Source organism: Xyrauchen texanus, chromosome 28, assembly GCF_025860055.1.
Source record: "Xyrauchen texanus isolate HMW12.3.18 chromosome 28, RBS_HiC_50CHRs, whole genome shotgun sequence".
NCBI lineage: Eukaryota > Metazoa > Chordata > Actinopteri > Cypriniformes > Catostomidae > Xyrauchen > Xyrauchen texanus.
This window is the reverse complement of record NC_068303.1, coordinates 6,939,623-6,956,791: the sequence shown is the minus strand read 5'-3', so window position 1 is coordinate 6,956,791 and position 17,169 is coordinate 6,939,623. Positions and strand designations below refer to the sequence as shown.

The window sequence follows — 17,169 nt, the reverse complement described above, 5'->3', positions numbered from 1 at the left end:
ATCTGTCTATCTGTCTGTCTATCTGCCTGTCTGTCTGTCTGTCTGTCTATCTATCGATCTATCTATCCATTGTGTAATCAGATAGATAGATCACTGTTCAAAGTACTGAATATTTACTCCCAAAAATAAGTCTTGTGCCGTATAAAGAATAATATTCTGAGTGTTTTACAGTTGGTTTCATGTCTCGAGGTCAAACGGTCATTGCGTTTAATGGAATTAGATTATTACAAACATTTACACTATATTTATTTGAAAACATATAGATTGTAAATTCCACAAACATATCCTTGTTTCATGAAAGGGATATTTTTTAAGAACATTTCTTATTTGTTGTGATTTCATAATATCAAATGGTTGAATTGTTTAATAAGAAAACATATTCATGCATGTCTAAGTTGGTTTCACTTGAAAATGTTATAAGCACGGAGTTTAATGAGTTTGTCGTGAATGTCAAATATAAAACTAACGTTACCACACTGTATATTAGGATGTTCCTGTAATGGGCAAATGTGCCTGTGGGGATGGGGGTGTGGTCGTGTATCTGTCCACGGGAGAGGGAAAGCGGTAAGGCTCATCACCTGTGTCTTGTCATAGTGATGCCGGAGGGAGACTTGATATCCAGTTTCTAAGGCAATATATAGAGATAAACAATCCAGAAGGTTTAGATATGTTTACAGAAGGAAGATAATTAATGGATGATTTCTTTTTATGAGCCCAATTACACCTTTTTATTATCTGGATTTTATCCATAGATTTTCATTATGTTGATCTGGCATATGATATGATACAACACCAACCTTTAAACTAATCTGATCCTCAGTAGTGCAATAAGAAACTGGCATACTTGCTGGTGTAATTTAATTCAAAATCATGATGTTTTCAAGACATGAATTTATGCTAAAACAGCTGATAAAAAATATGTTCCATGTAAATATGAATGACAACATTGGTAATACAAGACTATTTCTGATATTATATTTGCTACTGTACTAAATAAACAATTGTAATCATTCAAATCAGAGAACAAATGTTACACTTAACCTGGTGTTCACATTGCATGAACATTTAACATCTGAGCATGCTATATACATTTACATTTACATTTACATTTATGCATTTGGCAGACGCTTTTATCCAAAGCGACTTACAGTGAACTTATTACAGGGACAATCCCCCCGGAGCAACCTGGAGTTAAGTGTCTTGCTCAAGGACACAATGGTGGTGGCTGTTGGGGTCGAACCAGCAACCTTCTGATTACCAGTTATGTGCTTTAGTCCACTACACCACCACCACTCCCATCAGATTATACACAATAATATACACAATAAACAGCAGTATTATAGTGGTTCAAGGGCTTTTTATATAAACATTTTAGCTTTTTAATACATATGATACTAAAATAAATGATTTGTGCCTTTGTACATTTAAATTACATAATGAAATAAGCAGTCCTATCAAAATATTCATTTGCGACATCAAGAATCAGGGATCTTTCTCAACACTTTGTGAAAATACTGTAAAAATAGTCTCTCAAAGAAGACAAAAACATTATACACACCTGATATACAAATTGGGGCAGAAACATCAACCATGTATTTACAGCTGTGTCTGGTTAATAACATATTTCTCATTTATATTTTCATTTATTTTAACAACGTTTTCTTCTTTGAGGTCATTCTTCTCTGAATTAAGCATGGAGGCCACTTGTGCAGTTGGATTCTTGTACTCCCAGTACTCGACATATAGGTAAGTTACCATGGTAAGGGCCAAAACAGCTAAAACGATGTAAATCTTGGTGGATAGGCAGATATATGTGCTGTAAGCGAAGGCTATAACAAACCCAAGCGACTCCCACATACGATAGTTAGCAAATGCAGCTTCTTTATGCTCAGCAAAGAGAATCCCATACAGTGCTGCATTAAAATAAAAATGAAATATGACTTTTATTATATTGAAATATAAAAATGTATGTAAATATATTCAAAATATGAAGCACTCACCATTGGTTTGTGTTTGCCACACAGCATCTGCCATGCCCCACAGGGCAGGAATTACAAAAAATACAGGCAGCTGGTCTGGATGAGGGCCCCAGAACAGCAGACCCAAAATACAGCCTAGATTTATCAGTGCAGCTGTGAAAGTCGAGAAAGATGGAATGAACATAAATTCCAACAACCATATTTAACGCCAACCTGTTCTTGTCTTACCCAAGCAAAAGAGGGCAATTCTTCCAGTGTATTCCGCCAATCTCCCAAAGGCAAACGAGGACAGGGAATTTGTAGCACCGAAGCAGATCATGACAAAGCCAACATAGTGTATTCCTAGTGCACAGGTCACATAGTTCTGCAGGGAAATGAGAATAAGACATATTAAAAGAATAAACTCTGACATTATTTTCTCACCATCATGTCCTCTTAATCCTGTGTGACTTTCTTCCAAGGAACACAAGGAGAAATCATTTTGTTTCAAGGATAAATCAAAGGGTGCATCTCAATAAGCTCCCTGGTTCAGTAGTCAGAGCAGTGATCATTATATCAGCCATTTTTAAGGCTGTCTCAATCGCACAATTGTTCAAGTGCACTAAAATATTCGCTACCTAAAAATTCCCAGAATGCACGTAAAAACCATGGAGCATCGTTGCTCTTTATGTTCCCATACCAGAAAGGTTGCGATGCCTTTTAAAGTCTTGAAATTCTTTAAAAGAGATGTTTGAAATATTTTTCATCCATATTGTCCATGAAAAGGAAACATTTATGTCATGTATCTTTTATATTTACGCTGTAATTTGTAATATCTACCAAGAAAATGCACGACAGCGTCGCAAGTCATAATTGATGAGACTTAGCTGCTTTTTTTTCTTTTCTTTTTTTTTCTTGTATTTTCCTGCATAACAAGTAACTAACAAAAAGCAGCGAGCTAAACAAAACAAAACAAAAAATTCTTTGTTTAAAAATAAAATACTGTATATCAATTAGATTTTATTATTTAATTCTGCAATCAGAATTAATTAATATCACCAGCTATATATTTAATTAGTGTAACATTAAATTGAACGTCAACATTTATACAATACTAATACTAATACAACTAGAAAACACACTATTATTTTTGCAATGCGGAAGTAAACAACGGCTGCATTTCTGCTAATGTGAGAAAGTTCCGCTAGCATTGACCGCAGTGTAAATAAGTAGAAGGTTATAATACCAGAGTTAATGATATGGGCTTATAAACTATCACACAATCACAGGATGTTCTGCAGAATTATGTGCCAATGTCAGATAATTCTCTAACGTCAGCATTTATAATAAAAGAGTAAGTAAATCATTCACGTGTTGCTGTGTGTTGTATTGAAAAGACAGTAGGCTAATAAAATCTGCTTCTTTCTTTACCGAGATTGCGACAATGCAGTCTTTGTTGTCTCTGTGTAAACTTCCATTCAAATGTACCTGCATTACCTCCAGTAATGCCAACCCAATCTCATGAAAATTCATACATAATTTACGAGTTGGCTATTTGGTATGGTCTTGCACGATGTTGTTCCCATAAACTCACATGCAAATTCCCGCATGTCTAATGTTAAGTGTGAGTTAACAGTAGAGTACTTTAATCAGATTTTCACATTAACTAGCTGGCAACAGAGTTGCAAGTATGTTACTGTAAAAAAGCACAGTGAGGTCTAACAGTGCAGGATATTCTTCAAAAATCAACTGTTTGTGTTCCACGGACGAAATAAAGTCATATGAATTGGGAACAAGATGAGGGTGTATTTCATTCATGGAACACACAAAAAGAGATGTTTAGCTAAACGTTCTTGCTGCTCTTTTCCATAACAATAAAGTAGATGCTGACCTGGAGCTTTCAAGCTACAAAAAGACACCATAAAAGTAGTCTATATGACTTGTGGGAAAAAATAAATTAACATTTTCCCTAATTTTTCTCTTAGGATTCAGATGTATATGCAGACTTCAGATTGGTGTTGTCCCTGAAGACTGCACAAACTCCACATGCCCTCAGTGGTCATTCAAGAGCTGTCTAGCCATATTCAGCTAACTTGATATTTATTACTTAACTTACCCAGGAATAGTATGTTCACTTTACTTTTAGCTGATTAGTAACTTAAGTTTTACCTTTAGGTTTGCTTTGCAAAAACAAGACAATCGGTTTCCAAACCTTTAAGTAAACTGAAGATATTAGAATTTACAGTGCATCACTACATATGAAAGAAAGAGGATTTGAGGATGAGCTCCTTTGGCTCCATTGCTACGCTTGCAATATAATGTGGTAATGTGACACTTCACTTCACTGCTACTCTACACTACATAGCATGTTACTGGACTATTATGAATATAGCTGAGCTTCTGTCACACTATGGAATACTTGGTTTAGCGCATGAGTCACATGGACCACTTTTATGATGCTTTATTGTGCTTTTGTGTCCTTTTTGAAGCTTTAAAGCTTTTGTGTCCTTTTAAATAAGCAACCAGTGCAGTCTTCAGAATTTCTCCTTTTGTGTTCCACTGGATAAAAAAACGTCATACAGGTTTTTAATGACATGAGAGTGAGTAAACGGTGACAGTATTTGCTTATTATGACTTTTAAAGGAATAGTTCATCCAGAAATGAAAATTCTCTCATCTTTTACTCACCTTCATGCCATCCAAGATGTGTATGACTTTCTTTCCTCTGCTGAACACAAACAAATATTTCAGCTCTGTAGGTCCTCACAATGCAAGTGAATGGTAGCCAAAAATTTGAAGCTTTTTTTCTATAAATTCTCCTCCTTGCATAGTAGGTAGTGATATGCACAAAAAATGTGAATCATCAAAAACAAATCAAGAAGAATTTGAAAATGGAGATTTATAGTAGAACAATGACTTAAATAGACTGTTTCTCACCCACACCTATCATATCGTTTCTGAAGGTATAACAACTGGAGTCTCATGGATTACCTTTTATGCTACCTTTATGCCCTTTTGGAGCTTCCATTCCACAGGTCACCATTCACTTTAATTGTGAGGACCTACAGAGCTGAACTATTCTTCTAAAAATCTTTATTTGTGTTCAGCAGAACAAAGAAAGTTATACACATTTGGGATGTCATAAAGGATAGAATATGATGAGAGAATTTTCATTTGGATGAACGATCCCTTTAAGCTCATACTTCAGAAGAAGAATTGGTATTCACATATCCCAGCCTCTGTTTATTGTACCTTTGTAAATTCACTAGAAAGGAAGCTTTGTTCGAACCCGCTGTACATGGTCAACGGAATGAGCAACAACAACTTAGGGTTTCTCAGGAGCTTAAAGGTGGCCAGAAAGGTGTTGCAAAAGGATACGTTGCCCTTGTTTTTCCGAAATTCTCTGGCCTGATCTCGGTCTATGTTGTCCAGAAACACTGCCACAAATATTATGGCTAGAAGTCCCACACCTACATGAACCAGAAAACAATAGGTTAGAGAGTCTTGACTGAACCTTTAAAGGGTAATGGATTATCAATTTATACAATTTATGAGAAAATGTGAGTGGTCCTTGCAAAACTCAATGCTAGGGTGTTTTTATTCTTTGTCAAGTCATTGTTATGGTTGCTAAATTGTTCTGAGTGTTTATTATTGCATTGTTATGCAGTTGCTAGGGTGTTCTGGGTGGTCCTTAGGTTGATAGGGTGGTCTGGTGGTTGTTTAATGGCTCAAAAGAGCCCAATCCTATAGTCTCAGGCCCCTATTTCAACCAAAGTCTATGGTATTTTTCACTCATTTAAGACAATCACCTAGAAAAGTAATACCACACCTCTCTAAACAAACCACATTACTTGTGGAATTATTTCTGTCTGTGGTAGTAAGACACAGAAGTTTAATATTTGGGTTTGGGATGAAGAACAAACCCCTGACCCTAAGTAATGGACCCTTTTCACAGACCTTGTTGCCATTTTCCAGGCAAAATAACAGTTTGTGGTTTAAGTGCTGCCAGCATTTTCAGAACAGTTTGATATTTAAAAAGAAAGTTACATCAATAAATAGAGTCTGACCATGGACCACTCAGAACAGCCACTTTAGCAACATCAGGAATGATCCTCACCTTAATTCATTCCCTTTATTATATGCATAATGTTCAAATATCACATATACAAATCTTATTTTTTTCAGTAGGTTTAGTGACCTTCCTTAATATACACATGAAGAAAATACTGTAGACACTCCCATCTTTGATCCCAATCTCGTCTGAATAAGTACATAAAATCATAGACGTCCCATGTACTGTATATAATGGTAACGTTTGGAAAACTAGTTCTGTCCAAATAGTAAAACTATACATTTTTGTAAATTATTTCTTTTATAATGTCAAAGAAAAAGCCTCTTCTTATTCTCAAGATAATCTTTGGAAGAGATTGAGATAATTATTCATTATACACTACATATAATGAGCAAGTCTAGCCACAAATATAAATAACTGTTGCCTACCAATGTAGCAGCCTAGTAATGTGTCCACTAGGCGTTTTGCTGGACGGGTTGTGTTTCCAGCAGTGGTAAAATTCTCAATGCACAACCCTGCTCCACAGTACTCCAAGTTCTCCTCTGGTATTTCGACTATAAACACAGATAAATATTCAATGCATTTAAACAGAGGCTAGTCGATTACATACAGCATTGTATCAAATTCAGATCTACCTATGTTCGAGTCCTGTCCAAATATTAGGGATGACATGAGGTTGCCCCACACTGCAGAAGACTGGAAGATGAAGAAGAAGAGGCCAAAGTACTGGTTTATGATGTCCTGGCTTTTCTTGTTGTCTTTCTGGCCTTGCATGTTTCCACTTATTGTGAGATAAGTGCATTTTGCAGACCAAAGTGGTGAACCTCCCAAACCCAGAATGGCAGAGGTGGACATCAGACTTGCCCTGGGAAGAAAATATTTAGGAAAAAATGCTGAAATGCGCAGTAGATATCCTACTAACTCTGACAGACTCTTGACTTTTTTTTAAAGGGATAGTTCACACAAAAATTATTTCATAAATTTATGTCATCATTTCTCACCCTCAGGTTGTTCCAAACCTATATGACTTTCCTTCATAGAACCCATTAGCTGTTAAGCAGAATATTCAGTCTCAGTTGCCATTTTTTTTCTTTTTCTATACAATGGCAGTAAATGGTGACGCAGAAACTTTCTGCCTAACATTTCCTTTTGTGTTCCAAGAAAGAAAGAAATGTTTGGAACAACTTGACAGTGAGTAAAATGTTTGATTTTTCATTTTTGTGTGAACTTCCCCTTTAAGACATGAGAAATGTTCTGTTTTTATTAAACAAATGTTTCTGGTTAAGAGAGAGAAATTTCCACAATATTATCAGTGATAATGTGTTTTTATAGCATTCTCAGTATCTGCAAGTTTTGTTGATGAACAAATCATAAATGCGAAGTGCAAAGATATGTACGCACCAGCCTGGCGATAGGTTTCCAAAAGAATATGCCACATAACAACCCATGCAAATAACGATGGTCCATTTACAGCCCAGATTTTTTATCATTATGGGAGGCAGAAACATCGAGGATAGAATGATGGCTCCATAGATGACACTGAGAGATATAACACCCATTCCTTCCTCTGCATTCAGACTGCTCTGTAATATACAAGTTTTTCTCAAAGGAATACTCCAGGTTCAATACAAGTAAAATAATGTCAACATAATGTTGATTACCACAAAAAAAATATTTAGACTTATCCCTCCTTTTCTTAAAAAAAAACAGAAATACGAAAAAAAAGAAAGAAATACTGTCAGACAGTTATGTCGGAAGTGAATTGTGCCTTTTTTGGGGTTTTAAATACAGAAATTTGAAGCTTATAATTTTGTAAAAGCACACATTAATTCTTCTGGTACAAGTTGTGTATTAGTTGAGAGGTAAAGTTGTTTAAATCAGTGTTTTAATGTTTTTCGGGGTTTGCAGTGTTATGTCTTCATTGGAAACAAAGTTGTAAAATTGGATGAAACATTACACAAAAATGATCAGTAAGCGATTTTATATACTAAAATAATGTTAACACGCATATTGTTCACATCTTTTGGCTATACATTTGAAACAGTCAGTATTTAAACATTTACAGATTGGCCCCCATTCACTTCCATTGTAACAAGTTCCATTGGGACAACTTGAAATGAATTTCTGAGCTAATCAAAATTATTGAACAAATGGTGTCAGTACAGCATAACTTGAACCTGAAATATTCCTTTAAATATTCATGGAAAAGACATTAACTACAAATACACATACAAATCGATATCAATAATGCACTCATTAGTGCAACAAAGATGCAACATATATGGTTGAGAGTTCCTAAAATATCATGTTATCCTGTATCTGCTGGCAAAAGTTGACCCTTTTATCCAATGTTACAATACTAGCAACACAATCTGTGATTGGCGATATTTATATTTGTTACCTGTAAACTTTGCAGTCCTCCATATGCTGTGAATAAGAGCAAAAATCCAAAAGAAACAACAAGTACATTTTTAGTATTTCGGCTTATCATTTTTGCAGGTCTCAAATCCCTTGAACACCTCAAACGGAATACTAGAGGAATCCTGAATGTGCGGAAAGTCCTGTTAAAAGGTTAGTGGATCATGGATTGACTCACATCCAATTTGTACAGAACTCATATAGCAAACCTGTCCATGCTGTAGGACAAAGTTCAGTGTATTGGAGTCATAAAGGTATTTGGTAGCCTATTTGGATGACTAAAGCTGGGTCAATGAAATCCCTTATCAGTCACTAAAATATGTTTTTAAGTATTCTCACAAGCTTTAAGGTTGGACAAGCAAAAGATTTGTGAGTTGGAAAACGCATTTTATTTTAACTGAAAACATTGAAATAAGGTAAAACATATGTGAATGATTCTTGTGTTTGTTTCTTGAGATTGCTATTGTCAAGTGAAATGTTTTTATGCGATCAGTGTTTATTGTTTTATCATGCTCATCTCTCACGTGTAATCTGTAAATGTAGAATTGTTTGTCAAGGAAGACAAAAATTTTAACTGTAATATATTTAAATGACCGGTTTTATGGTTTGTAAATAGTCCTATCTAAATCTGCAGACAAGAACTTGCTTTTAAAGTGCTGACTGTTTGTCTTGTCAATTTTAAGCATTTTTGTCACATGCTCAATGGAATGGCAGTGAAATGCTTTTTTTCTTCAAACTTCAATGCTGTTTCTAGGTAGAGTGAGCAGGACAGAGTCTGTTGCAATACCACATAGGCTATTGCATTTAAAGTGACTTACAATACACTTATAATTGGGAGAGTTTCAATGAAGCAACCTGGACTTAAGCGTCTAACACACAACTATCAGTTGTGATAGTTCAGGGATCGGCCCTTGTGGATTTTAAACCTAAAACCTTTCGGTTACTAACCCAGATCTTTAATCACTTACTAGTCTCTACACCACTGACCTGTGCACATGAAAATTGAGTAAACATGGCAACATTGTGAATGGACAACATTCAAAAGTAAAGTAAGCAAACTTTCTGGATGTGAATTGCTGATCTCAAACAGTCTTTAGTGGCAGTAGTTTTTCATTATTTACATTCTGCTAATACACTGAAAAGTGGTAGGCTTCCCTGCAATTTTTAATTCAAAGATATATGTCTATCTGATCTAACCAATTAAATGGATAGTTCACCAAAAAATGAAAACGATCTCATTATTTACTCATTATTTACCCTCATGCCATTTTAGATGTGTGTAAGGCTTTCTTTCTTCTGCTGAACACAAACAAAGATTTTTAGAAGAATATTTCCACTCTGTAGGTCCATCCAATGCAAGTAAATGGTGACCAGAACTTTATAGGTTCCCTTGCAATAAGGTTTGCGTGCCTTCAGAATATTTTTGCATACCATCACAATACATTTACCATGGTTTTACTATAGTAACTATATTTTAACCTTGTTATTTGTACTAAAACCATAGTAATAATACAGGGAAATACAACACATTCTCACACCCCAACTCGTCACATACGGACGCTAGGGCAGGACCCATTGGCGTCGCTTATTGACGCGCCGGGTGTACCTTTGGCGTAATTTTACGACGCGTCCGGTTCGAAACATAAAAAAACAGTTGGAGGCCCATTGTAGCCTATTCCTTTAGATTGTTATTTATCGCGGTCTCGACTCTCCACCCGTTCGCGGCGTGAGCTTACCCGAGACGTGACATTTCAACGCTACACGCTCCGGTTCGCGGAGATACATAGAAGTCTATGGGACTACCCTGCGCGTCGAAAAATGACGCCAAAGATATACCCGGCGCGTCAATATGTGACGAAACTGCCCGAAGCGTCCGTATGTGACGAGTCGGGGTGAGAATAATGCTACGGTATTAAATTCATAATTTTTGGTTATTATGGTTTTACTACTAATATTTGTGGTAAAACAATAGTAACAATAGGTTAATCTATAGTAAAACCATTCAATATGGGCACAGTATACTGTGTCAAGACCATGGTTAAAAAAATGGACTACAACAATCATAATGCCTACAACATTACAATAGAAAAATGATTTCAGCCAAAAACTATGGTTCTCTTATGAGAGGTTCTCTCGTATTGCGTAAGCTAGCTTACGCTACGGGAAAGATTCATCTTTTCTGAGATATTGAAGCCAAAAAATTATCCTTAATTTTGTATCATTTGTCAACGCAGTGCAAGCAACTGCAGACCTTGAGCGGGCTAGCTAGCGAGCTCATTGGTTGCTCTGCGGCAACTGCTGCAGCCTATAGACGAACTTGGGCGAACTCGCGTCCAATGAGAGGCGTCTACACGCTTACTGCATCAAAGCCCGCCAAAATGGGCGTGGCTAGAGTGCATATAAGCGTAGTTTGTTGGCTGGAACCCTGATTTTCATCTCTTCAGCGAAGCTCTTCGCATCTCTGAACTGGAAGCCGCGTCGCCGTTCGAGGGGCATCTAGCAAGCTTGGACAGCGCTCGAAGAAGCCGGCCGTCTTCGCCACCTTCAGCCATCCTGCGAGCTACGCCATCCGGCGACGTATCCTTTTTTAGAGCAAGCTAAGTTCCTCAGCGAACTTCACAAAAAGAGTATCGAGCGTCTTTTTAAAGATGCCTCGCACTTCCTGCGGCTCATGCCGCGCTCCTCTCAGCACCGGAGACCGCCACCTCATCTGCGCTCTCTGCCTGGGGCGGGAACATGCAGAGCTTCGCCCTCGCTGACGGCGGATGCGACCTCTGCGAGGAGCTTCGATGTCGACCCTGCGGGCTCGACTCGAAGCATGTCAAAACCGAAGCCGCCCAGCGCCTTCGTTCGCCAGCGCAATAAGAGCGCCGCTCCCAAAGGCTGCCGGAACCGGTGTTAGAAGCGACTGCCTCGCCGGAGCCTCTCCCTCGAGTCTTGCTTTCACCCTCCCGCCCCCGGGGCAGCGCAGTTGCCGCCCGGCGGCCGCACTGCTGCCATCTGGGATGACGAGGCGGAGGATAAGGGTTGCTGTTCCATCATGGCTCGGACAGCAGGGTGGTCAGGCTCCCAAGCCTCCTCCTCGGCCCAGGAATCCAGAGGATTCGGTAGCAGCACACCTTTGCCCGCCCTCCGCGAGATGGCGGTCTAAATCGGTGCTCCCGTCTAGGCCTGCAGAACTACTTCCGCCTGTGTTGGCCGCGCCTATGCCGCCGCCGGCCAAGCCGCATCTGCTCTGCATTCCATGGCCGTCTTACAGATCCTCCAAGCGGACCTCCTTCGAGAATGGGATGAGAAAGGCGGACACCCAGAGGCTGTTTCAGATCTAAGGAGCGCGACGGACAACGCGCCGCTCTCTCCGTCCGGTCTCTTCGGTTCCGTGGTGAGTGGCATTGTTGACCGTTTCACGGAAGTCCAAAAAGCCACCCAAGCCATGAATCTCTTCCTGCCTCGTCGCGCTAGCTCCTCTGCAGGCCGCCCACGTGACCAGCCTCCTGCACGAGCCTCTTCACAGCGCCCAGCTCAGCAAAGCCAGACTTTTCAGCGTCGACAGGGCGGCCGCCCTAGGTCGCGCTCAGACAGCCGCCGCAGACCGCCGCCCCCCCGCTGGCCTCGGCCTAAGATTGCGTTGAAACCTGAGCAACCGAAGTCCTCCTAGCTTTGTTGAGAAAGCGGCGGCTCAGTCCGCCCGCAGCCGGACAGCCGTCAAAGCTTCGCCCTCTGTCAGTCCCCTTCTCTCAGGCTACTGCAGTGGTGGATTCAGCAGCCAACAAGCCGGTGATACTGCCCGCTTGCCTGCACTCAAATGCCGTTTTCACGGCGACCCAAAGAAATCTTGTAAAGAGCAAACATGCCTTATGTGTAGAAAATGTGCCCACAATCCAGTGTTCACCCCTACACACAAGCATTACACTTCCCGTGTTCCTATCAGAGCCCACTCACATAAAGCGGACACAGCCCGCTCGAGTGTTAGAGTCAATAAGCGCGCCCACGAATCCGTCGCGTGCGCCCTTCTCTGGCAGCTCTGTCACACGACCAGCCTTGTGTAGAAAATGTGCCCACAATCCAGTGTCCACCTCTACACACAAGCATTACACTTCCGTGTCCCGATCAGAGCCCACTCACATAAAGCGGACACAGCCGGCTCGAGCGTTAGAGTCAATAAGCGCGCTCACGAATACGTCGTGGCGCCCATTCTCTGCCCGCTCTGTCACACGGCCAGCAAACACTTCTCTGTATGTAAGTCCGTGCCCGTGACTATGCTCGCGCATCACTTAACAGATGTGACTCTTTCCCCATTCACCTCAATCGGGAAGTCACTCACAGAACAGGCTGTCCCTGCTGTCTGCGAGCAGTCATGCATAAGCACAGTAAGCGGCTCACACATTCTGTTCAGCTGCTGTGTGCGGCAATCAGGGCGATTTGGCCATTCACCCTCTAGCGTTACGCTTCAAAGCGTGGGAAGATATCCCAGGATATCCAAATGGGTGTTAAGCACAATAAAACAGGGCTATTTGCTACAGTTCGATCGCCGCCCTCCCCGCTTCAGAGCGTGGCTCGAAACTATTGTGAACACAGAAGCAGCTTGCATGCTTCGTTCAGAAATAGCAAACCTTTTGTGCAAAAGGGCCATAGAGAAAGTGCCGCCTTCGCTGAGCGAGTCAGGGTTTTACAGCCGTTATTTTCTTGTTCCCAAGAAAGACGGCGGCCTCAGACCAATATTAGATCTCAGGGTTTTGAACAAGGTGCTTGCAAAAAGACAGTTCAAAATGCTTACAATCAGGAAACTCCTCGCGCATACGCGCCAGGGGGACTGGTTTATCTCTCTCGATCTGAAAGATGCCTATTTTCAGATTCAGATAAATCCCGTCACAGGCCATTCTTGAGATTACGCCGACTGCCAGGTTTATCAATACACCGTCCTTCCGTTCGGCCTGTCTTTAGCACCCGTACTTTCACGAAGTGCATGGATCGCGGCGCTTCGCACCCATGCGGAGTCAGGGCTTGCGAATTCTGAACTATTTGGACGACTGGCTGATTATGGCACAGTCACATACGGAGCTTCTGTCTCACAGAACAGTTCTCCTCAGCCATCTGAACAGTTTAGGTCTTGCAGTCAATTGGACCAAGAGCTCACTACAGCCCAGTCAGGCAATTTCCTTCCTTGGAATAGAACTAGACTCTGTGGCAATGGCGGCTCAGCTTATCTACACAGCCGCCGTGTTCAGCGACTAGCAGCGTCCTTTCAGATGAACAGCCTCACGCCTCTGAAAAAATTTCAGAGAGTGCTAGGTTACATGGCCTCAGCCGCAGCAGTACTTCAGCTGGGTTTACTGCGCATCGCCCGCTTCAGCATTGGCTAAACACTCGCGCGTCTCGCCGGGCTTGGGCCACAGGCGCCAGCCGATCAAGGTGACTCAGACCTGTATTTCAGCTCTGCAGCCCTGGACAGTGGCCGAATGGTATCAGCGGGGAGTGGCGATGGGAGCTGTATCTCGCCGAAAAGTCATCTCGACAGGCAGCGTCCAACACGGGTTGGAGCGCGGTCTGCGAGGGCTCTCCGGTTTTTTGGCCTATGGTCAGTTCAGGAAAAGCTCCTTCACATAAATTGTCTGGAAATGATAGCGGTCGAGTACACGCTTATGCGCTTTCTCCGGTCATTCAGGGTCACCACGTCCTGGTCCGTTCGGACAACAGATCTGTGGTATCCTACCTAAACCGTCAGGGCGGTGTCAGATCCAGGAACCTCTTCCATCTGACGAAACGCATACTGAGTTGGTCCCAGTGCCACCTGCGCTCGCTGAGGGCGACGCGCGTGCCAGGCCACCTGAGCGGCGGCCCAGACAGACTGTCCAGAGACAATATTCCCCCAGGGGAATGGTCCCTGCACGCTCAAACAGTCCAGAAGTTATGGCGCATATTCGGCAGAGCAGAGATAGACCTCTTTGCGTCAGAAGAGAACTCTCACTGCCCAATATTTTTCTCGAGCGAGGGCAGCTGGCCCAGGACTGGCCCAACCGCCCGCTTTACGCCTTCCCTCCCGTCTCGCTATTGCCACAGGTAATGCAGAGGATCAGGAAGCGCATCACTCGGTGCTCCTCATAGCCCGGCGTTGGGAGAATCAGACATGGTTCCCGGAGCTTACGCAGCTGTCACTGACAGCGCCGTGGCCCATCCCAGTGAGAGCAGATCTCCTCTCTCAAGCTCGCGGCACGATCTGGCATCCCCACCCAGAGCGCTGGGTGCTGCACAGGTGGGTGATCAACGACTACCCGTCGCTCTGCCAGAAGGGGTAATAAACACCATCATACATGCTAGAGCCCCTTCCACGAGAAGACTCTATGCGTCAAAATGGTCTGTGTTTTCAAAATGGTGCACCGACAGAGACCTGGACCCACGGACATGTGGGGTGTCGTCGCTGTTCGTGTTTTTACAAAGAGCTGCTGGATAAGGGCAGATCCCCATCCACGCTCAAAGTGTATGTGGCGGCTGTCGCGGGTTCGCTGAACCCTGCACGGCCAGTCACTGGGAAAAACGAGCTGGTCATCCGGCTTCCTCAGGGGAGCTAGAAGGATGAACCCCAGCGCCCCCATCGGTTCCTATCTGGGATCTTTCTATAGTTCTCGAAACTATGAAAGCCCCCTTTCGAACCGCTTCAATCCGTGGATTTGAAATACCTTTCACTCAAAACCGTTTTTCTGACTGCCCTGTCATCAGTCAAGCGTGTGGGAGACCTTCACGCGCTGTCTGTCAGCGCTGCGTGTCTTGAGTTTGGACCAAGTGACTCCAAGGTCATTTTAAAGCCTAGACGCGGCTATGTTCCCAAGGTGATCGGTACTCCTTTCAGAGCACAGGTCATTTCCCTATCGGCGCTGCCAGCATCCGATAGCGAACGCGACGCCAATCTCCTTTGCCCAGTCAGAGCACTGAGATTGTATACTGCGCGCTCCGCCTCTTTCAGGCGCTCTGAGCAGCTTTTCGTTTCGTTCGAGGGCGCACCAAAGGTCTCGCCGCCTCGAAACAGACACTGTCTAGATGGATAGTGGACGCTATTGCTGCCGCATACTGGCGTCAAAAGACCTACCATGCCCGTTAGGCATTAGGGCTCACTCCACTAGAGGCATGGCCTCATCGTGAGCATGGTCCAGCGGGATTTCCATTCACGACATATGTGTGGCAGCGGGCTGGGCTTCCCCTCCACCTTTGTCAGATTTTACAATCTGGAAGTGCCCGCCCTGCAGGCAAAACTACTAGCGGTTTAATACGCTACAGCTCCCCTGGTGAGCTGCACTGATGGGACTCATTCCACACAGACCGGCACCGCCGCTCTGTCGTTCCCTTCCCACAATGTGCTTATGTATTACACACACACTGGCCCGCACTCTTGCCGGCCAAATATTATTTCCCCACTCACAAGGGCTCCCCGGGTCCCCCACCCCGGGGCTCATGCAGTGGATGCTTGGCGCACGGCGTTGACAATGGGTTCCCGTAGCGTAAGCTAGCTTACGCAATACGAGAGAACCTCTCGTAAGAGAACGAATCGGTTACCTAACGTAACCTCGGTTCTCTCTAGATGAGGGAGCGAGTATTGCGTAGCCGGCCGTGCTTTCGCGCCACGGCGACTTTCGCTTCATTAAATGAAAACCAGGGTTCCAGCCTACGAACTACGCTTATATGCACTCTAGCCACGCCCATTTTGGCGGGCTTTGATGCAGTAAGCGCGGGACGCCTCTCATTGGGCGTGAGTTCGCCTAAGTTCGATCTATAGGCTGCAGCAGTTGCCGCAGAGCAACCAATGAGCTCACTAGCTAGCCCGCTCAAGGTCTGCAGTTGCTGCACTGCGTTGACAAATGATACAAAATTAAGGATAATTTTTTGGCTTCAATATCTCAGAAAAGATGAATCTTTCCCGTAGCGTAAGCTAGCTTACGCAATACTCGTTCCCTCGTCTAGAGAGAACCGAGGTTACGTTAGGTAACCGATTCGTTACTACAGTCTACATTATTACCAGATTAAACTTATATAGTTAAACTATGGTATTTGTATAGTAAAACCATAACAACCATATTACTATAATTACTATAATTTTCATTTCCCTGTATTATCACTATGGTTTCACTATCATGGTTAAAATATATTAATTGAAAATCATGGTTAAAATATGGGTACTGTAGTAAAACATGGTTAATTTATTGCGAGGGAACGCAACACTTTTGCAAGGGCACGCAAAACGTATTGTGAGAGAATGCAAAACTTATTGCGGAGGAACACAAACTATTGTGAGGGAACGCAAAAGTATTTCAGAAAAAATACCTTATTTATTATAAATTCTCCTACCTGCTCAGTAGGTGGTGATATGCACAAAGAGTGCGAATCGTCAAAAACAAAAGAAGAAGAATGTGAAAGTGGAGATTTATAGTTAAATATTGTTCTGTTTCTAACCCACACCTATTATATTGCATATAAAAACATGGATTTTACCAGTGGAGTCATGTGGATTACTTCTATGCTGCATTTATGTGCTTTTTAGACCTTCAAAGTTCTGGCCATCATTCACTTGCATTGTATGGACCTACAGAGCTGAGATATTCTTCTAAAGAAGAATGTTCTCTTTGTTTGTGTTCAGTAGAAGAAAGAAAGTCATACACATCTGGGATGGCATGAGGGTGAGTAGATGATGAGAGAAGTTTCATTATTGGGTGAACTATCTATTTTACCAAGA

The 17,169-nt window shown here is 42.3% G+C and overlaps 1 protein-coding gene across 1 annotated transcript; it reads right to left on the bottom strand.

Annotated features, from left to right (window-relative positions):
• Positions 1-1,596: 1,596 nt before the first annotated feature.
• unc93a (unc-93 homolog A) lies at positions 1,597-8,532 on the bottom strand. The gene is made up of 8 exons (XM_052096546.1): positions 8,431-8,532; positions 7,431-7,612; positions 6,665-6,894; positions 6,458-6,583; positions 5,210-5,427; positions 2,208-2,343; positions 2,001-2,132; positions 1,597-1,913 (listed from the first exon to the last, which is right to left on the bottom strand). Exons 1-8 carry the CDS (start codon positions 8,518-8,520, stop codon positions 1,597-1,599), a joined length of 1,431 nt encoding a protein of 476 aa, XP_051952506.1. The 5' UTR covers positions 8,521-8,532.
• Positions 8,533-17,169: the final 8,637 nt, after the last annotated feature.

Coding starts and splice junctions, on each gene's coding strand:
- unc93a (XM_052096546.1), bottom strand. CDS start 8,520: ATGATAAGCCGAAATACTAAAAATGTACTTGTTGTTTCTTTTGGATTT. Junction 2,133..2,207: donor AATTGCCCTCTTTTGCTTGG/GTAAGACAAGAA, acceptor CGACTTTCACAG/CTGCACTGATAAATCTAGGC. Junction 1,914..2,000: donor GTGGCAAACACAAACCAATG/GTGAGTGCTTCA, acceptor ATTTTAATGCAG/CACTGTATGGGATTCTCTTT.